The sequence below is a fragment of the Cydia splendana genome, chromosome Z, assembly GCF_910591565.1.
Source record: "Cydia splendana chromosome Z, ilCydSple1.2, whole genome shotgun sequence".
Taxonomy (NCBI): domain Eukaryota; kingdom Metazoa; phylum Arthropoda; class Insecta; order Lepidoptera; family Tortricidae; genus Cydia; species Cydia splendana.
In genome coordinates, this window is record NC_085987.1 from 41316211 (window position 1) to 41338807 (window position 22597).

The 22597-nt window shown below is 38.4% G+C and overlaps 2 protein-coding genes across 2 annotated transcripts in view; one reads left to right on the plus strand and one right to left on the minus strand.

The window, feature by feature from the left end:
- The window catches only part of LOC134804104 (uncharacterized), a 450088-nt gene that overhangs the window by 379799 nt on the left and 47692 nt on the right, over positions 1-22597 (plus strand). The gene's annotated exons all lie outside the window — the stretch shown is intronic.
- On the minus strand, positions 5-22529 carry LOC134804060 (glycosyltransferase 25 family member). Its single transcript, XM_063776956.1, has 10 exons — positions 22243-22529; positions 19977-20208; positions 18956-19071; positions 17602-17828; positions 14057-14366; positions 13434-13508; positions 13112-13169; positions 11514-11635; positions 9290-9487; positions 5-400 (listed from the first exon to the last, which is right to left on the minus strand). Exons 1-10 carry the CDS (start codon positions 22434-22436, stop codon positions 163-165), a joined length of 1770 nt encoding a protein of 589 aa, XP_063633026.1. The 5' UTR covers positions 22437-22529; the 3' UTR covers positions 5-162.

Below are 22597 nucleotides of genomic sequence, written 5' to 3' on the forward strand. Positions count from 1 at the left end.
AAAACAAAACGAAATAAAGCGTGATCTAGTGGTTATCTGTAAATATCACTTAGCCACATCAATATCTGTCTAACCTTACTTCCATAGCGTTCGCCTCCGTCGCCTTTTCACGGCTACATTAGCCGTTTGGTTAGGAATCTTGGTTTTGAAAGAGGGCAGCGGTCATAGCTCGTTCTTGACGTGCTCAGGCGGGGCCCCGCGGTCACCGCGATCACCGCGGTCGCCGCGGTCACCGAGGTCACCGGGGTCACCGTTTTCACCGTGGTCGCCTAATACGGTGGAGTCCTCGGTGTCGCTGATGTAGCCCTCGTCTCCGGTGTAGTGTGTCGGGTGTATCAGGAGAGGCGCCGCAGAGAACGCCAACAGGTTGCGGTTGGGGAAGTATGATTTCCATGTGTCACTGTTAACAAAAATACATTATTAGTACGGTGGGTGTTAGAATGGGTTACTTAAAAAACCAATTGTTTTTGAAACTATAGCCCAAGCCCTCTTGCGCATGAGAGGAGGCCTGTGCCCAGCAGTGAGACGTATATAGGCCGAATTATTATTATTATTTGTTTCTCCGTTACAAACTCTCGGGTTTTCAAGCCCGGTCATTAATAAAGCGTGCGTGGTGATATAGATCCAACAGGCAGAGGCCGTTTGGAGAGCTTTGATGTCATGTAGAACATTGGCTGGAACCCATTCACGGGTACATAAATACCCGTAAACCGGTTTCAGCAGGCATTGGGAGCTATTATAGAAAAATGAAAGGAGTCCTGGCGGCTTAGCACGGTCGCGTTTTTATCCCTTGTCACCATGCCTGTCACGTTCTAACAAGGATGTAAGTGCGAAAGGGACGCGCATATCGATAGTCGATAAAAATGGAACCGTGCTGAGCCCGCTGGTCTATGGTTTAAATTTGGTGGAAAATAAGACTGGGCTATTGCTAAGTGTAAGGCCTGAGTGCACGCTCGAGTTGGGCGTGCAGCGGGGCGGGGCGTGCAGCGTGCATGTCAAACAAATGAAGCTCATACTAGTGTCCTGAGTCGACGCTGAACCATATAGGTGAATGTCGAGCGGGCAAGTTTGCGGGCTATGCAGCGTCGAGCGGGGCGTCGCGGACAGATTCAAACCCGTTTGAGATTTGCAGCGGTGATAAGAGCGTGCAGTCATGTCGAGCGAACAAATAATGTGCTGGAGTAATAGAATCTGCAGCATGGAAATTGGTACTACGTAGTTTTAATATTGGTTCAATTTTCTTCAATATGTAGTCAAATGTGGTCACAGCTGCGATCATATATAACCATGGATACCGCCTTTAGGAACATTACCGTTCAAATTCTCGGGCCAAATTAGCACACATACACAATTACGCCTACATTCAAATAAGACGACGCGTTTACAGAGCCTGTAATCAAAGCTGGTAAACAAAATAAGAGTCATCTTTATTACACTAATGGTACATAGCTAAGTGTAGATGAAATGCATATAATGTCAATAACTACCAATCAGCGACATTAATCCGCTAATAACCTTCTTGCTGTACGTACTGGCCGCTGAGAGTTTGCGGTTCATATTTGATTAGAATATGACTTGGACAGGGATAGGTTTATGCCATACAGTGAAGAACCAGTCAAATAATTCACGTATAATAATTTAATGCAGATTAAAAGATAACTAGTTAAAATGTTGTTATGACATGACAGACTAACTCAACATAAGTAAATATATCATTGTTGTATAAATGTATTCCGCTATAATAAGTATTTTGCATATTTTATTATCAATCTGCATGGCAGTGCGAAGTCACGTTCAGGTATAGTCTGTCCGTTTTTCTAAGATCAAGTACGCCATAGTAAATGTATGGCGGGCATTACATTATACAATTTGCAGTGCGCTAGCTGAGTTAGCGCACTAATTTAGTATAGTGTAAAGACAGTTAGCCAGTTAGTGACCCAATCTAGTGCGATCGCATGTGCTCTGCCGCACTAACGCTATCTAGCGCACTAGAACGCATAGTGTAAATGGTTTTAGCGCGCTCAGCGCTTACTGTGTAAGGTCAGTTGTCGGCACGCCACCGACGCACTCGAACACGCGTATGATGGATGTTTTATTGTTTTAGTTATTGCATTTCAGTTCAAAACGACGGAGCCACAGACTAGAGAAAAGGAAGTACCTACTGCTAAAATCTTCATCTTCAATCATGAACTTTATAAAGACATACCATTTTTATGGGATAAAAAACATAAAGATTACAAAAACAAAGACATTAGAAATTATGGTAACAAAGTGCTTCTCAAAATGTACAAAGAATTCGACCAAAAACGCGACCTTCGACCGAAACGCGACGTTCGATTCGAACGATGATCACTGCTGAAATGAAAATAAGACACTAACTAGCGTCGCTAGCTAGTGTAGTGTAATGAACAAGCTCTTTTTTATCTCGCCGAGCAACACTTAATTAGCGCTCTGCAAATTGTATAATGTAATGCCCGCTTATGGCGAACTTGATCTTAGAAATCGGACTGGCTATACAGTCTGCTAAATTTACATGGGTACACGAATCGGGTCAAAAATATTTGAACAGGCGGAGTCACAATAAATCCCCACTTTCAGTTCAGAATATTTTATATGTATATAGCGCAATGACGGATGAGCCTAATAAGGCTACACTTTTTTCGGCCGTACAGGCTAGCCCATTGATAAAATCAAAATCAATCGAATCATTGGTGAATACGGAAAGCTATATGCAAGACAATTTCCAAATCTCAGACGAGGAGCTGTCACGAAGTCTAGATTTAACTAACGAGTCTACCATTGTCACAGAGTTAAAACGTGAAATCGAAAGTTTAAGAATTATTTTAGCGAGTACAGAGAATGAACTGCAAAACGTAATCCTTGAAAAAAATCAACTTACTCGGCAAACTAACAAGCTCACACAGGAACTAAGTACTTTAAAAAATCTCTGCAGAACCCCTAAGTCATCGAACAAACATATTCGCAAGTCCCACTCTAGTGGCACTGCAGATTTAAGCCTGTCTCCAAATAACTCGTTTAAAATCTTAAAGATGGAACATATTACGACCAAATTAGAAAACGAGTTGTCGGCGTCAAAACAAGAAATAATCGACCTACAAATTATTATCCAGGATCTTAAACGAAGACTGCGACCTACTTTACCATCAGAGGAGCCAGAAGTTATTGAATCTGTTCAACAAATGCACGAGAAAAGGGTTACACAACAGGACGTATGTACCAATCCATCAAAGCTTTACCTCGTGAGTAGTAATAATACTAATCAAGTGTTAAAACTGGCGGAATCTGTGTTCGAAGGACATGAAATATGCCACTATATTACCCCTCACGGCGGAGTTGAACAACTACTGCAAGGAATTGAAACAAAACTGCAACACTTCACGCACAACGATTACTGTTTTATCTTCATTGGGAGCGCAGACTTTAATACTACAAAAGATTATAATAAAATTGTTGCCCTTATAAGGAACAAACTTCAAAATACACAGCATACCAATGTAATAATATGTTCCCCAAACTTTAGATACTCAATTTATAGTGACTTATTTAATAGACGTATTGAATTATTCAACCATGTATTATATGAAGATATTTGTATGTATGAGTATGCTTACTTATTTGATACAAATAGGAACTTGCAATATTCTTATAACATGTTTTGTAGGTTCACGGGTGAATTAAATGACAAGGGGTTTTTCAAAATCTTAAGGGATCTGTATGCTTCGGTAACTCATCTAAAACATGCCTCATTGACTTGTGACTCTAACCTTGAAATTATGAAACATGAATTGCCGAAGGCACATACGAGCACATCATGCTCGAACAATGACATTTCTGAAGTGTCAGTTATAAAACTTGATTATGTAAGTTGTGATGAATTACCGCAGGCTAACACGAGCACTTTAGGTTCGCAAAATGGAATCTCTAACGTCCCAGATTTAAATCATGGAATTGTATGTGATGTGGAATCGCCGAAGGTAGACACGGGAACATTATCTTCGCAAAATGTAATCCCTGGCGTCGCTTTTTTAGACGAGACTCTCCAAGGTCATCCACCATTACTCTGGGCTCCTTAATTACTGGAAATGTGGTAAATTTAAATATTTTTCACCAGAACTTGTGTGGTATAAATAATAAAAAAGATGACTTAGAAGTATATTTAAGTAACAGGAAAGAAGAAATTCATTACATTTGCGTCACCGAGCATTTTCTCAACAAGGATACAGCATCCATCTTTAACATGCCCCTTTATACCATGGCTTCTTATAACGTTCGTACTAACAAGACAAGAGGAGGTAGTCTAATTTTAGTAAAAAAACAAAGGGACATTGAAGAGTTAAAGATTTGTAAATCTCTCTATAAACCAGAATATTTTGAAGTGTGCGGTGTAAAAGATTGCGAAACGGGTCTCTGTATAATTTGTTGTTATCGCAACCCAATAGCTAGTAACGTAGAACTGTTCATGGAAAAACTCGAGCAACTGCTTGAACATTTCTTCAACAAGCAATGTATAATATGTGGCGATTTTAACATAGATCTCCTAAAATGTGACAATAAATCGGCGGAATTTATAACTCTCTTAAAATCTTACAACTTTAGTCCGCTCGTAACCGATGTAACCTACAAAAGAAATCTACATGAGTCTTGCATTGACAATATATTATCCAATTTATCATCAGCTAGTATAAGATCTGTTATAACAGACCATAACGCGTTAGCCGACGGACATGCAGGTTTATTTTGTAATCTGGCCTTGGAAAATTTGAAAGGTAAATCTAATGCTCACGTGTACACTGAAAATAGAATTTTTAACCATGCCAATAAAGAAATGTTCAGAGAGCAGTTGCAAAGGCAAACGTGGAGTGGGATGGAAATTGACACATTTTTTGACAAAATAGGTGGAATCTACAATAGCAGCTTTGTTAAAAAGAGAAAGAAACGAAGTACTCACAACTCAGATTTTCAGTGGATATCTCGAGGTATTAGGACATCTAGCAAAATGAAGCGTTTCTTGAATACAGTGGACAAATCAAGTTGTGACAAAAGTCTAATAAGTTATCGGTCTAAGTACATTACCATCTACAAACGAATAATTAGAAATGCGAAAAGGCTTGCGATTCAAAGAGAAATAGCTAAGGCTGACAATTTGAGTAAATCGATATGGAAAGTTGTGAACAGACACAGAAATAAAACAAGAACAAAAACACGAGAAACTTTAATACTTCGCACAGACAAAGTTATAGTAGATCCACAGGAACAAGTGGATATATTCTCGAAGTGTTTTGACCACAGTAACTTCTATATTGCCAACGATTCTCTCCAGGCAGTAGATTTGCTTAAAGACTGCACTAAAAGAATCGAACCTAACATGGAATTAGACATAGTAACTCCCTATGAGGTTTGGAAACTGGTAAAGGAAATGGCTCCCAAATCTTCTGTTAGATATGACGAAATTCCCATAACAGTTATAAAAGACAACGTGGACTTACTGGCCGAGCCACTTGCGGAGATATTCAATAAATGTTTTGAATTAGGTAGCTTCCCCGAACAATTAAAGATAGCAAAAGTGCTGCCAATCTACAAAAAAGGAATAAAAAGTGATCCAAAGAATTACAGACCCATATCACTTTTACCAACTCTGTCTAAAATACTAGAAAAAATTATGAAATCGCGCCTGCAAAATCACCTCAACCGCTGTGATGCGTTACAAGACAGACAATTTGGGTATCGTAGAGGCGTTGGCACTCGTGAAGCTACGGACGCCTTAATCGAAGACGTGGTACACGCAATAAATAATAAAGATAAAGTAGCTGGACTGTTCCTTGACCTAAGCTCCGCTTTCGACACGGTCGATCATAAAATACTTTTAAATAAATTGGAGCACTATGGAGTTCGGGGACAGGTTTTAAAACTGTATGAATCCTATCTCACTAACAGGAAACAGTTTGTCGAACTTACGGCTATTGAATGCGGCACCGAGAAAGTGTACAAATCGGACATGATCGACATAAGACGTGGAGTACCGCAAGGTTCTATTTTGGGTCCATTATTCTTTGTTGCATTTATAAACGATTTAATATCTTATATAAATAAGCAAATGCCGCGTGTAAAGGTTGTTGTTTTCGCCGACGACACAAATGCAGTAATTTCGGCAAGTAGTATAACTGAACTCAATGAAGCAGTAAACGCGGTTCTTATGGGTTTCAATACGTGGTTCGGAATAAACAATTTGACATTAAATACCAAGAAGACAAGCGCAATACTATTTTCAGCGACAACGAGACAGTCGGATATTTTAGATGTTAAGTTAAATGGAGTCAGTATAAATCAAGTAGATGTGGTTAAATTTTTGGGTATCCATATAGACTCACAATTAAACTGGAAACACGAAGTGCATCATGTAAACAGTTCGATGAGTTCTGCTTGCTATGCGCTCCGTAGTTTGAGAGACGAACTGACAATAAAACACTTGAAGATGGTATATTATTCGCTAGTAGAGTCAAAGCTTAGGTACAGCATTAAACTATGGGGCAATGGTTATAAATACAATGCGGACTCTGCATTCAAGATGCAAAAAAGGGCTATTCGTACCATTGTTAGAATCTCGCAAAGAGATTCTTGCGTGGATCACTTCACCGAACTTAAGATCTTGCCTGTGCCGTCCCTGTATATTCTTGTCCTGCTCTCTGATCTGATAAAACATTTACATCAGGTTGAAAACCAGAGCGAAAGAGAGAACAGGCTCTTGTCTAGAAGAAAAGACATTCCTAATAAAATTATAGCCAAGTTCAATATACCGAAGCATGCTGCTTGTGTCCAGGCTATTCAATTATTTAATAAATTACCAATCGAGTTGAAATCTATAGTAGATCATCGTATTTTCAATGCAAGGCTTAAAGCGTTTCTTTTAAGGAAGTCCTATTATTCTGTCCAGGACTTTATTAATGATAATAATCTTTATTGACTAAACCTATATTATACTTAACATTTCAATAATTATTCTGACATACCATATCTGTAAATATTATATAATAATATTATTAAGTCTTGTAAAATAATAGTTATAGCTGCATGATATAATTTAAGTTTTATTTTTAATTTTAATTATAATTTATATTCATATACAATGTAAATTGTGACTGAATAAATGAAATGAAATGAAAAAGCCGGTCAGGCAAGTTTGTCAGTAGAAAAAGGTGCAAAATTAAAATTTTGTATAGGACCACAGCCGTTCGCGCGCTTACATTTTCTAAATTTGCCGCTCTTATAATATTTTAAACTTTCGCGTTTTGAACACATATTACATGATTGATTGATTTACGTCGGTAAATCAAGGTAATTGAATATAATTCGCGTTAGACCCGTCTATAATGTGAGTTAATATGTTTGCCGCTCTTTTCTACTGACGGAAATGGCTTGAGAGAGAACCTACATATATGTGACAGTAGAGGGTGGATTCAAATGATCAACATTTTCAGATAATGTGTGTATTTGTTAAATTAATTCAGTGAAAGCATGATAGGAAAAATGTATCTACATATAGGAGACCGGGTATGATTATCTCACGGGCTATATCTCATGAATAGAACATATTCTAGATATCTTGCCAGGCATCCACTCAATTTCATGTCTCTCTAATTGGACAGCTTTTTTCCATAGTTCTCTGCGAATAGCATCTTGTGGGAATCTGAATGGAAAGTAATGTAAAATGACAATACCAAATTTGATTATTAATTTGAAATAACTAGGTAGTTTTTTTATAGCTCCATCTCATGAAATAAAAAAGGAAAATACAAATCTGTAAGAAGGAATTTATTACTACATTTATAATTATATAGAAAATACCTAAACCAAACACAAGTTAATAAAATAGTCTACTTCATTTAGCATAACACCATCCCTATTATCCTCGCAATTTAAAAAGTCGTATGGTGTTATGAAAGTCGAATGCAGTTGTTACGTTTTAGCTTAGCACGGTAGTATTGAAAACAAATCGTCATGTTTTTCCAAATTCTACTGAAGTTATCTGTTTACTACAAGTGAAAAGTGATTCCACTGTCCTTGGTATGAACTAAAATAACTTCTGCACCACTTCACGACACATGAATATATTTTTAATTACAAAAAAACGTTGTTTTTATAAATCAATTTAGCCATTTGTCACTGACTGTCATCTCGGTGGTACTGAGATTGCCAATCGAGCAGTTTGTAAGTACCGCCTATCGCGGGGTAGTTTGCGTTGGGTCATAATTGAGCGGACAGAATACTTCCATGTATAGCATTTCACTGGGTCACAGTCATCCTTGTGTATTCACGGAATAATATGCCTTCATTGCATCTTACGGCTCGGCCACGACTTTACGCGACTGGCGACGGCGGCAGCGACAACCATAGGTGGGAACGAAATGTCCGATCGCTGTGTCTCGCTCCAACCTATGGTTATCGCTGCCGCCGTCGCAAGTCGCGCAATGTCGTGGCCGAGCCGTTGAGGTTTCGTATAAAGTGGAAAACTCTCCAAACTGTCTTCTTTGCTTCACTACGACACTAGGACCTTTTTTTGTAGAAAAACAACTCATTTTGAGCCATAAATTGTCTTCTAAAAAGAAGTCAAGAAATTCGTCTGACATCGACGTCATGGTGGATACGTCCAATTCACACGAGCGGGGAGCGTGCACTGAGGCCAGTCTCTGGACGCTCTATCTCACGCTCGCCCGCCCCGCTGCACGCCCCGCCGAACGCTCCGCTCCGAGCGTCCACTCAGGCCTTACACTAAGAGTTCCGGACACCTGCCATAACATTGTGCTATACAGTGTTATCGAGGCAGGCGATGACTTGCCACTCGTTAGATGGGCACCTGATGCGCCATCGTAAAGACGGCCAGGCGCAACACCGGCGTGAGCGGCTCAGGGGTGTTGAGAGGTGTGCTGCGCTTTCTCCGAAGTTACTCGCGGCGTTATGCCCTTTCAACACTTCCACCCCTGGAGAATATAGCTCTAACAACTGCAAGAGCTGAGAATTATTCGGTTGCAATTAGTTTTCTCTCATTGCTGGCAATTTTTCTATTTATTGAGAAGTCCAACAGCAATTACAGTAAATAGGTAAATTATACAAAAAACATGAGAACAATAACATTCCATAAGTAATCCCCGCCCGCAACTTTGAATATTTACGGTTTGTGCTATAGTGCTGCACTCTGGCGGCAGAACATTGCAGAAATATTCTCTATTCCCTGGCTGACTGTAGTTAATCTAGTTGGTTGTTGGCCACTCACTTGGGGTGCTGGTCGAACATGATGGGCAGGTACTCGTCCACGGGCAGCATGGCGTCGAGCGGCCTGGCCGCCAGTAGTTTGGTCGCTCCCCGCGCGCTCAGTAGGTAGCCGAGCGTCCAGTACGAGTACAGGGGACGGACTGTGTGCTCCGTGGCATATTCTTCGTCGTCGCTTTGAAGGATTTTGCGCCCTATGTATCTGTAAATCGAAGAAGTTTTTTAAGAAAAATCTTTTTTTTGCAGATGTTGCGCATAATTATTTTCCATCGTATTATCACGGAAACTTACGAACGTGTCTTGCTATTTCAGTCAGTCTCGGTACAAAAAGTACTGATATTGATTGAACTAGCATGACAAATACGAACGTTTCCGAGAAAATACGATGGAAAACAATTATGCACTACATCTGTAGGTACAGTCAGCAGCAGAAGTTGCTAAGCGGGCGATGTGTTCAAAATTATCTTTACGCGACGTTATTGTTAAGAGAATAAGAGCGTGCCAAGGTATAATTTTGAACACCTCACCCGCTTAGCAACTTCTGCTGCTGACTGTACAAGCTTTTGTTTGATGTGCGATGTTTGTATGTTCGGGTCAAATCTGACTAGTTAAATTAGACCCATTTTCTATTATTCGATTGAGCTGAAACTTTACGTACCTACAATAAAGAATTTAATTTTCGTACCATGTCCCAGTGACAATCAATATGAAAGTGGCTAGGGACCTCATACTAATGTCACTGTGACAAGGTACGAAATGGTACTGACATTATATTCCTTTGCCGTACATATGTAATTTATTTGAGTCACAATGCAATATTATGGTATCATCGAGATCATCTGATGAGGAGGTGGCCATAGGCACTCTGTGATTAATTAACCAACGCAACCTGATTGTGTTAGGGTTTGTTAAAATTGTCTCGATGAGGAGTTGCCTGTTAAAAAAATTAAAAATGTAATCAAAAATTTTTTTTTTGACAAAAGCCTTTTTTATTATCTGCGTTATTGTGGGTTCTCGGCGGGGCGAGATGCGTACAATGCGCCCAGTGCGTATGAGATGCTTACTTTTAAAGTCAGTTTTAAAACTTGCGGATCAGACTAGGTATACGTCAAAGTATCTACCATTCTCTAATAACTTAACAAAAAGTGATGTCTCTATATTTAGAATAACGGGGTTGGCAACTGTCAAAGGTTTGCATAGATGGCGCCATAGCTTGCCCCCTTTTTGGGGTTGCGTACCCAAAGCGTAAAAACGGGACCCTATTACTAAGACTCCGCTGTCCGTCCGTCCGTATGTCTGTCTGTCTGTCACCAGGCTGTACCTCATAAACTGTGATAGCTAGGCAGTTGAAATTTTCACAGATGATGTATTTCTGTTGCCGCTATAACAACAAATACTAAAAACATAACATAATAAATATTTAAGTGGTGCTCCCATACAACAAACGTGATTATTTTGCCGTCTTTTTGCGTAATGGTACGGAACCCTTCGTGCCCAAGTCCGACTTTCACGTGGCCGGTTTTTCTATGAGATTTGGCTTAAAGGGCTGGAAACCACGGCATAAAATTCCATTAAAAAAAATTTACACAATTCTAGGGACTGACAGGGCAAGCTATGCTGGCGCCATCTGCTAAATACTCCGACCGGCCAACCCCATTACACTGTGACAGATACTTATAAACACAAACTGTAGTAAAGAACTATATATCCCTATTTGGAAAAGCATTCCAGCGTGGCAGATCATTTTAATGCGTTGTTTAATCCACTACTATTGATGCTAACTGTACAATGAAGTGTAATAATATGGGTGCACACATCATACTCAAAAATATGTCCCATAGCTCTTAAGTCAGCGAACTAAGTATTTTTGAATAAGTTATATAAAGATGGTCAAGCAAATCTTGTCAGTAGAAAAAGGGGCGAAATTCAAATTTTCTATGAGACGATATCCCTTCGCGCCTACATTTTTAAAAATTTGCCGCCTTTTTCTACTGACAAGATCTGCTTGACCATAGTCTAATAAAACATGGTCTTCTCTTCCCAGAGTGACACAATCCTACGTCACAATAACATTGCCACTTTGTATGGCGCTATTGCATATTATCATATAGCGCTGTCGCATGATGACGTAGGCTTGTGTCAGTCACGTGGTCGGAAGAGAATACCAGGCGGAGTATATTATTATACCATATGCTTGACCAACTATATTGACACTTGACTGTACGTACACGAGATCCCAGTCCAAGTGATTGAGTTCCCTCAGCAGCTGTTGGAAGCGGTACCGGAAGTACGGCGCGAAGTGGATGTCGTCCTCCAATACTAGCGCGATGCCGTGGCGTTGCTTCGCTATCTGTACGGAAAACAAACAAATGTTTGGTTATCTTACCACGAGTTTGACACTGACATATTCGCTGACGTGTGCGTGACTTACTCGTACATCTAGCTCGTACTCGCATATTTAGTGCGAGCTAGAACTTAGAAGTATAGAAAGTAACTTACGCAGACGTTAGCGAGTACATAGGTCAGTGTCAAACTCTTGTTAAGGCTATAGGTTAAGAAATATTAGTGCAGTCTGTATAAAATAAAGTAAGGATGATAAGTACGAACAATTTCGTAAATTGATCTGCCATTTTCTATCTCTATCGCACGCGCACAATTTATATCGCTGTCCCGCCGATGATCTGACGGTCAATCATACATCATAAATAAATCATAAATTATTTATTTGCGTGAATAGGGTCAGATTACAGTTGTTGTATATACATAAAGTTTCTCCTAATTCAACCGCCCACAAACAGCATGCAAATATTTGTTGTATTTCTTAAGCTAAGTATTATATAAATTATGTTCTACATTATTATTATGAGTCATTCAAATAACCGTGAAGCGAATAAAACATTTTTCTCAAAAATGGACGGCAAAGTCGACTTTGCCGTTTAAAAAATAGGTCGCGAAGCGCGTAGTTTATGGTCAGTCAAAAATTAAAAAGTTAAAAACATTGCAGTCTCGATTTTGGGACTGCAATGTTGCATACAAATTCCATTATTTGTCGAGTTCCAAACTTTTTAAAACTTGAAATGGCCATATCAAATGAAGGCACAGGCCCATTAAACAGCCAAACAGATGATTAGTACCGCGACTATTTAGCTGTCTCAAATAGGTTGACGTATTTTCGGCAGAAAAATACACTTCTATTTTTTTATTAAAAAAATAAAAAGGCGGCAAAGCTAATTTTTTCAATTGTTTCTACTTTTTTCTGTGAAAATATATACGTAAGAACGTTGCTTTTGTAAAATATTTCTATGATATTTATATTTCTTGCACCATTTTTGAGAAAAGCACTATATATGACTCGGCTGGAAGGCTACTTGCTGGCTTCGGATTCAATTAAACGGACTCCCAAGGTCGTCCGTTTAAAACGAATCCTCAGCCTGCAAGTAGCTACTTCCGAGCCTCGACAATAATGTACTATTATTTAACAGCCATTCATGTAGGGTTTTCTTAAATTTATTAATTGGCGAGCATTTAATGTCAGGTGGCAACTTATTAAATATTTCTACACACATAGCAGGGCAGTTATTGTTAAAAATAGCAGTTTTTTTTTGCATTCCAACTACAAGTCGTTCACCGTTTCTAATATTTCTAGGGTATATGTCACTAGCACTGTCAATGCCTCGCCGAGAACAGCAAAATAATTATGCGCATGCGAAAGAGGTAGAAAATGGCGCGTTCCCTGTTCAATAATATCAAAGCAATTTATGTATATGAATTGAAGAGGCACGAATAAGAGATACGGTAGAAAAGTGAAAAAAAGTTATAACAATACCTTTTCCCACACATAGTAGTGGCTTAGGAAACATCCGACCTCGCCCGCCTTCATTGGTCTGAAATCAAATAAATATATTTGTTACAATTGTTAATTATTTTCGGGAATATTGTGAGTGATCATTGAATCAATTTAAGAACATTTTAGCAGCCCATAGAGTCTGTGCGGAAAGAGAAGAGTCGTGGAATGTATGGGGCCCAATACATTCCGCGACTCTTTTCTTTCCGAACAGACTCTACAAGTTTACCCTAAAATTTATGAAAAAAATCGTATTAAATTTTTATTAAAAAAAAAACTTATTTAGAGTATTCATTTATAATACCTTTTATGATACGGATCCATGTAGTTAGGCATTATTGTGGCAGAATATTCTCTCAAATCGTTTAAGTCCAGATTTCTGCAAAATAATAACTTGTTTAGTATTTGATTTTATTGTAGTTTATTGTAGTTGTACACAGATTTTTTATTAACTTGTAAAAAGTATATAAAAGTACTTATACAGTCGGAGCAAGCTAATTATGCCTCGACTTTGCAATGACAAAAGGTGGAAGTGTTTCATAAACGTCAAATATCTATGAAAACATGACGATTATAGTTGCACGTCGACTCAGTGTAGAGTTATTTTGGTCCGTCTATAAAGTCTGTGAAAAAAGTAGCTTTGTGACATAAACTATTGAACTGATAGGTATCAAAATAGATTTCTAAGCCCACTAGGTTTTTTAACATTTTCGACGCCGTGTCAAACACAAAAGCTGTCACTCGGACGCCACGTCACCGAAGTGTCAAAACTAAAATTGTACTTTATGCATATGCACGTAGGTCTATGTTGCTCTGTGGTTTGTGACCGATTAATCAGTCTTTGGCGTTGAACCTGCGGTGCGGATATATCGGTCTTTGGCGTCCAAAAGGTTAATAAGCCACTAAAATTTTATAAACAGAACATACCTCCCATCAACCGCCTTAACCGCCGTAACCTCCATCCCAAGCTCTTTAAAGCTCATCTCCATCAACTGCCGTCTCTCCGTCCGTCTCTCCAAATTGATCATGTACACCTCATCGCATCCAAACCTCCAACGTTTCGGGTATTTTATCAGAGACTTGAAGGTATCTAGTAGAGGTATAGGGGAGCCTCGGCTGATGGCTTCTAGTTTGACATTCAGCAGCTGTTCCTGGTCTTGAGTTAGGTCGTCCCCGTCCTCTAGCGGCACGGGGACGAAGCCGTATAGGAGGTCGTTGCAGACGGTTAGATTGATGCCTGGAAGTAATTACAGCAAAATTAAACTTTATGTCAAGGTCCCAGTGGTTTAAATGGCATTAAAAGTACAGGAATGTCAAAAATATCTATCATTCTCCAAAGATCGGTTTTCCTAGGATAGCTGTGCCGTCATATAGCGGCCGTCTCCATACTAAATAATACGGCTAAATATGGATGTCGTAGCTTATCAAAAGGAGATATGTACTATCTACATGAGTAACGATTATAATGTGGCAGAAACTTTTGGCGTGTTGCTTCATACGCCACTTTTGATGCTGGCTGTACAAGTTGTAACTATAATTTATTTTTATTCACATCTTTTGTATATTTTCAGACTGTGAGAATAAGGATTTTGTTTCTATTATTTTATTATATCTATTCATAAAGGTACGAGGTGCAAATATTTCTGGCTGGAATGGTTTGGCCGTTTTAAAAAAAGAAAAAAAATATGTCATTTTTATTGTCATTTATCCTGTTCTTTTGGTTATAGTTTTTGGGTTTCTATTGTTTGCGGTTTGTATTTCGCGGCGATTAGAACAACAGGAAGTGGAAACTTTTTTTCAAGCTTACAGCGAAATGAACGAAAAGCGTGCTCTCAGGAAGTTTTGGATGCCTATAAAAAACATGGAAAGAGTTTTCTGGAGTCAATTGTTACTGGGGACGAAACAATGGTTTTGTACTATGATTCCCTCTATAAAAGAGAATCGAAGGAGTGCCGTCGTCATGGTGAACAGCGGCCTCGGAAGGCGAAGGTAACGCAATCCACTAAAAAAACCATGGCTACCATGTTCTGGGATTGTCAAGGAATACGGTTGATGGACATAAAAGAAAGTTATACCACGGTGACTGGCAGCTCCTACGCTACCCTTAAACAACAGTTACGAGAGGTGATCAAGCACACACTTCGGGGAAAACTTAGCAGAGGTGTGCGCCTTCTCTACTACGATGCGCCCATTCACACTGCTTTAATTACCAAGGCTGCTGTTGCAAACCCAACTAACATTAGGCGCTAAATTTAAGGGTTACAAGAGATTTATATAAGCGCCTATTTACTCTTTAGGTGTTGTTAGTACTCTAAAAATAGGAGTTATAGCCGGCTATAACCCCGTTTTAACCCCGGATTGGGCACAAATTTTATCACCGTAAGATTTATAACAGTGCTACAGTAGGGTTAGGGGATAAAAAAAGAGACATAAGAGCGGTATAGTGGAGCTACAATAGTGTTAATTAATTCTTTAGAAGCTATATGGGTTGCATATAGGTGACTACAAACTGTTGTAGTAGAAGAGCGCTAAAGTAGTGCTGTAATAGCGTTGATTAACAACTTAGGATTTAAAAGGGTGCCAAATAAGCGACTACTAACTGTTTGAGTAGTAGTGTAGAGCTATATAGATGATACTTTCAGCTTTAGATGGTATATTAGCATTTAAAGTCAATATTTGTAACACTCAAGAAGGTAATTGCACATTTTTTCCTTAGCCCTGACTGCTTTGGTTGCAGATGTTTCCATTTTGTATTATTATTTGTAAGCTTGCACTGTGACAGCTTGAAGTGAAATGTAATGGCGGATAAATAAAAGCAAATAATTATTTTAGTTCACCGATGCCGGTGTTATCTGCGGATTTATGATGGCGAAATTAATTACACTGTCAATAACTATATGTATTACTAACAAAATTTTAAAGGGCCTCTGATCCTTTGCATATTTATCTGAATATAATATTTTTTAAATTGTGGTCCACCGTATTTAATTTTCGCAAAATTACACAATATACGTGAAGTCCGGTTTTAAATACAACAATACTAACATTATGTCTATATTGAGTAAAATTATCGATTTTTATTAAGTATTTACATTCTAATTAACAGTTTTCGTTTTGCTTATTGATTCATCGGTCATATTAACATGGCGCTATAGGCTTAGGTTGTAAGTAAGACTCTAATAACACTATAAGATGTACTAAGGTATTGAATAACGCCCGTCTGCGACTACATGATCTATAAAAGTGACTCATAACTTCTCTTTTCGACTGTAAGTGAGACAAGAGAGTTAAGAAGCGATTGCGAGTAACGGAGATATAAAAGAGTTTTTATCGCCTGTTTAGAACCTTAAGTGAAAATTGCAGCTGCTTATTACTCATATAGATGTTAAGGTGGTAGAATTCACTTTGAGCTATAACACTAGCTGCTTAAGATCCATTATAGCGGCCAAAACGGCTACTGTGGATCTTAAAGCTATACATGGACTTCTTAAAGACCTTGATGTCACCAGAGCCTGTAAGCTTAGAGTATATAGCTATTCTCCAGCCGTTATATGTCTTTAGGTGATAAAATAAGTGCTAAGTGTCGCCTAATTGTTTGTTGGGAAGTGTGGCTTTGAGGAAATTCGCCACCCACCGTATAGTCACGGCCTGGCCCCTAAGTGACTACTATTTGTTTTGGAAACTTAAGGTAGACTTAAGGGGAAGACGATTTTCTTCAGATGGTGAAGTGACCCATGCGGTCTACGCCCATTTTGAGGACAAACTTTCAGAATACTTTTACAAGGGGATAGAAAAGCTAATTTACAGATTTAAAAAGTGTGTTGAAATAGAAGGGAAATATATCGAATAATAAAAATAGTTTTGTAAATGTATGCTCTTATTTTCTATGTCAGGCCGGAAACTTTTCGACCGCACCTCGTACATGTGGGTGAACCATCTAAAGAAGTTATTCGAAAAAATGTTTTTGGTTTACTTATTTTTTTAATATATATTTTTTTTACACTCGTACTACATTGGTGGCAAACAAGTATACGGCCCGCCTGCTGGTAAGCGGTCACCGTAGCCTATGGACGCCTGCAACTCCAGATGTATCACATGCGCGTTGCTGACCCTAACACCCCACACCCTCGTTGAACTTTTGCACCATGCGTTAGCTATACTGTCATCTATAAAACCTAACATGAGGGATACTGACATTAGTGGCAACACCTTATTTTTATCAATTGTTATAGTTTGTGTCTCTATGTGTGTCTCTCAATTGTTAAAGAACTGTCTCATTCCAATCATAGACAGAGAGAATCATACTATCTTTGTCTTACACTAGTACTAGCACCCAAAAGAAAAGGATAAGTATAGTTTTCCTGGTTCTTACTGGCTGACAATGGTTTGACCAACTATAATTTGACTACATGATTGTTTTCTGATTATTAGCACATTTTATTCCTTATTATATGTAATAGGTTTCACAGTACCATGATATTTCGCGTTGACAGCAAACGCTATGATATCATCTTCAGGTCCTTCATAGCCCTTTATCTTCGTATTGTCATAGGTGAGGCCGTCAGACACCTCACGTCTGAGTGATATGAGCACCGCGGAATGCACCATAGGGACACTGAAGCATCCAACCTCGGTTCTTGTTAAGATCGGCTTGTAGTCGTCCGTTCTTTCGTAATAATAGTTCTCGTTCATTCCACACCTGAAATATGACATGCATATAGTATTTTTAGACTCGCCCGCATTTTTATAACCTAGATATTATAATAACGATCCATGCAGCCAAAAAATAATGGAATGAAAAAGGTGAATTAAGCAAATACAAGATTCACGTAAGAATATGCAATGATTAAAATTGCTACATTTACAAATGAATGATTTGCATGAAGCATGCTGCAGTGGAAAGGCTGTTTATAAAAAGTTTTGACGACTGGTCTGGCCTAGCGGGTAGTGACCCTGCCTGTGAAGCCGATGGTCCTGGGTTCCAATCCCGGTAAGGGCATTTGTTTGTGTGATGCTGGTATATCGTCGCCTGCCACCCATAGTACAAACTTTGCTTAGTTTAGGGCTAGGTTGATCTGTGTAAGATGTCCCCTGATATTTATTAATTTATTTATTTATTTATAAAGTGGCCTGGCACGAATCTCAATTAAAACCTCTAGCGAAACTGTCCGATCAGCGACGTTCAACAAAAAGTGACACCGAGGTTTTTAACGCGGGCAACTGGTTACTCTTAGAAAAAGTACTTGCTAGCCGACTGTCGAAAAATCATCCTAAAATCATGCTTCGAATGACCTCGTTTCCTCCTACGTCCCCCCCCCCCCCCATTTGAATTGACGTAATTTATGAATAGCCCCTAGGTAGGTGTGTATCTTGCACAAGAAATATTTCGCTTTCTCGCTACTGGTCGGACAGCTGCCTTAAAATGGAAACACACTTGCAAGCCACGTTCACGAGTTTGCGAGCAAAGAAAACACAACAATATTAATAAAAACTAGCGACTGCCCCGGCTTCGCACGGGTAAACCTTGACAAATTATACACCTAACTAAACCCTCTTTAAGAATCACTTTATTGATTGGTGAAAACCGCATGAAATTGCATTCAGTACCTTTTGAGTTTATCGCGAACATACAAATAGACAGACGCGGTGGGGGACTTTGTTTTATAAGATGTAGTGATTAAATGAATAATAACAGGGTTAGCATGGGAACGTGTTAGCAGTGGGCTTAAAACCCATCTTCTTTAAGGTTAAAATGAAATAAGCACCTTTATAACGAGGTCATGCATCAGACACAACAAGATGCAACAAGAATGAGTGATATCCAACCAAAAATTAGAGTAGAGGCCGTCGGAGATGAGCATGGGGGCCACCACTGGCACATCTTTCCTGACTAGACTTTTGAGAGTCTGCTTTTCTGTGAGAAACACATCAGCATCCAGCATCTGAAATTAGAAAGGATACAAACCAATGAATATAACAATGTATTGTTTTCAATGTCATGTTTTGGCCAATATACTAAAAAAATTTACAGAAATAGAAAGTTTGATAAATTTTAGCAAGGCTTCTACTAAGTTGGTTTATTTTTACAAAATACAGTAAGACATAAACTGTGCCTATAATAAATTTTACAGTACATATGGCGCTACTTTACCGCCCTAGGTCGGTAATTAGCACAATACGTGCCTATATCGAAAATTCAAAGAGCCATATATACTGTAAAACGTTGTATATACAACACACGTGAAAGATGCATCTGTTTAGAGCAGTGGTTCCTAACCTTTTCTGTCCGGTCACCCCTATGACTAACTAGGGAACCTGATTTTACCCCTCCTCCCAATGGTAATAAAAAATAAAACATTTGTTGCGTTTGTTGTATTGTTATATTAGGTTAGCTTATTACCCTCGTAAAATACCAGTTTTACCCCCACGGGGGTAATTACCCCCAGGTATATTTTTTCTAGGTTATGCAATGCCAAGTTTTCATAAAATGTATTATAAATTGATCAGTAATTTTCTTTTTTCTTTTTTTGCCCTATTACAGAGATGGAAAGTGAAATATTACTGATTTTTCTGCTTCTAAGGTAAATTTTTCCAAATGTAGGTACTATTGCCCACACTGTTAACTGTCCATTAGTGGACCTTATGCCTTTTGTAATAATGTCCACCGATGTACAGTCACCTGCAATAGTATGTTACACAACGAAGGCCGCAAAAATATCTGACACGATCTTATTTGTAGAGCCATAAGAGCGTGTCACATATTTTTGGGGCCTTCGAAGAGTAACATATTATTGCTGGTGACTGTACAGTTAAGAGTGTTGCTGTTTGTACATAATATTACACTTACAAATAAAAAGTCTGCCCATTTTTTCCTAGCATAACTCAATGCTTCTTCTCTTAGCCGTATAATATGCTTGAAATGCTTCGGACTCCAATGTACAGCATTCTTCTCATCTTCGTGACGAGGCCCACTAGTTTTATTAGCCGTTATTATTATATCATTGTAGTCAGACTTGTGTCTAGCTGCCCATTCTTCCAGAATACCTATGCTGCCATCTTCATTGAAATCACTGTATATCCTGTTTATAAAAGATTAGCTTTAGCTATTATTAAATAAATTCTTATATACAGTCACCACACGGGATTGTTATGCCATTTAGGGTTCTTGCTAAATTGGAACAGTCAGCAGCGGAAGTTGCTAATCGGGTCAGGGGTTCAAAATGATCTTGACGCGACTTTATTGTTAAGAGAATAAGAGCGTGTCAAGGTAATTTTGAACACCTCGCCCGCTTAGCAACTTCTGCTGCTGACTGAACAACCAATTTAGCTAGGACCCTAAATGGCGCAACGATCGCGGAGCGTGATGTTACATTAGATGACCATTGTATCAGAGGTAGATTGAAGAGATAATAGCACAATGTTATTGCATTCGCAAAACAACAGCATTACCATAATGAATATGAATATAAACATAGGTGTGAAAGAATATTTGGAGGCCTTTTATCTAGTATTAAAAACATAAAGCCAAAAAAATATGGTCACCAGGAACTTTTCTTATAATTGGCTGCCTGTCTCTACTATAATTTGTTGGATCTCCAAATGAATAAAAAAAATTAAAGTGTTTGTTTATAAAAGCTTACAGTTTTATTTAATTCTTAAAGAAGGTGTTTCTATCTAATATTGAGAAATAAAACAGTCAAAACAATTAACAACTTCGCTGCATTGATTAAATAGTTTAATTCCTTCGCAAAGCCACTTAGCTTAACTTGCAATTGCCCATAATAATAGCACAAGGTCCAACCATACTAGAACAATACTAATATTAACATTTGCAGTGGCAAAGTGCCCCATTTCCAATACAAAATTAACACACCAAGCTTTTTCTTGGCAGTGAATGTGTTAAACTAGCTACGCACCCCAACTTTGTATGGATGCAATGTAGATAATAATCATCATCATCTTTCAATCAATTTATACACATTGCCTTAACAAATAAAACATCTAAATCTCTCTCTTGAATCACTCTATTTATTGTTGAAAATCATATTAAAATCTGTTGCATAATTTTTAAGATTTATGTATATAGAGGGAGTGACCTCATTTTATTCTATGTAGAGATACTTGTTTAGGGTCACAACAACCTCAAGTAAACATGCTAAGAAAAAAAAATTCTTAGCTTATCATGTTTGCTGTGGTAATTAGAATATACTAAACCACACTAAGCATGTTAATCATATTAATATCCAAGCCAAACATATTAAAAAAAAATGATAGGTAAATATATACCTATCTGAAACATTGTTTAAAGATGAAGAAGAGAAGAAGTAGTTGTCATATATTATTATTATATTATCATTTCCTTAGGTCAAAGGTCTCACTCTGAATCAACAATTCGCATCATTAATAGCTGAATCTCTACATTCTAAAACAACACATAATTGGAAATATTCTGAGCTGTGTAGCACACATGCGGATAATTGTATTCAATAAGCTTTTGGCAAAAATTCCATTTTTGGTACAAGCTTTTATCGCTGACTGTACTTTTCTTTCCACAGACAACTAATACTCATAGAGACCATTCTAAAAAACCCCAAACACAATTAGGTTGCTTTGTTTTATCACAGAGTTCTTATGGCCACCTGTCTCCATCATCAGATCAAATCGATGGTACCATAATATTGCATTGCCACCCGACTTACACATGTATGCAAATTTTTCTTCTGCAAAAGCTTCATTGGAAGGGGCTATTCATAAATTACGTCATTTCAAATTAGGGGGGGGGGGGGGTCTGGACATCGGATGATGGTAGCATGACGTAGGAGGAAACGGGGTCATTCGAAGCATGATTTTTGGATGATTTTAGGGGGGGGGGGGTCAAAAATGGTAAAAAATCGATGACGTAATTTATGGACAGCCCCGAAGTCGGAAATGGGTCAAATTGAGCTTGCAAGATTTAACCTGTACAAACATAGTTACATAACTACAGATTTACATAGGTACATTGCAAGTTAAATAAAAGCTTGTAAAAACAAACGCGTGTCACAAATTTAATGAGGTGACCTGATTTTCTAACACATTAATGCCCATTTAGCGACCGATTGTTTAACACTTACCAAATATACAGCCTGTCTTTTGGATAGTCCAATCCCGTCAGACAACTCAGGAAATAGGGCAATGTGTGCTCTTTATTGCGAACCAGCACAGATATGCCCACTGTTGGCCATTTTTCGCTAGAAACATCGTTGCAGCTAGTGTAAGATAAGCGGAATATGAAAAGTATTGACAAAACTTGTATTGAAAGCCGCATTATCTGTCTGTAGCACAGAACATTGGGTTACAAGATTTTTCTTCTACACACAGGCGGATTATGATTTATGTTCCCGGCTCACGTGTTGAATTATATTCAGAGGAAAACATCAACATTACAACATCATCTGTCAATTTTAGCTTTTTTATTGATGTTGCCAC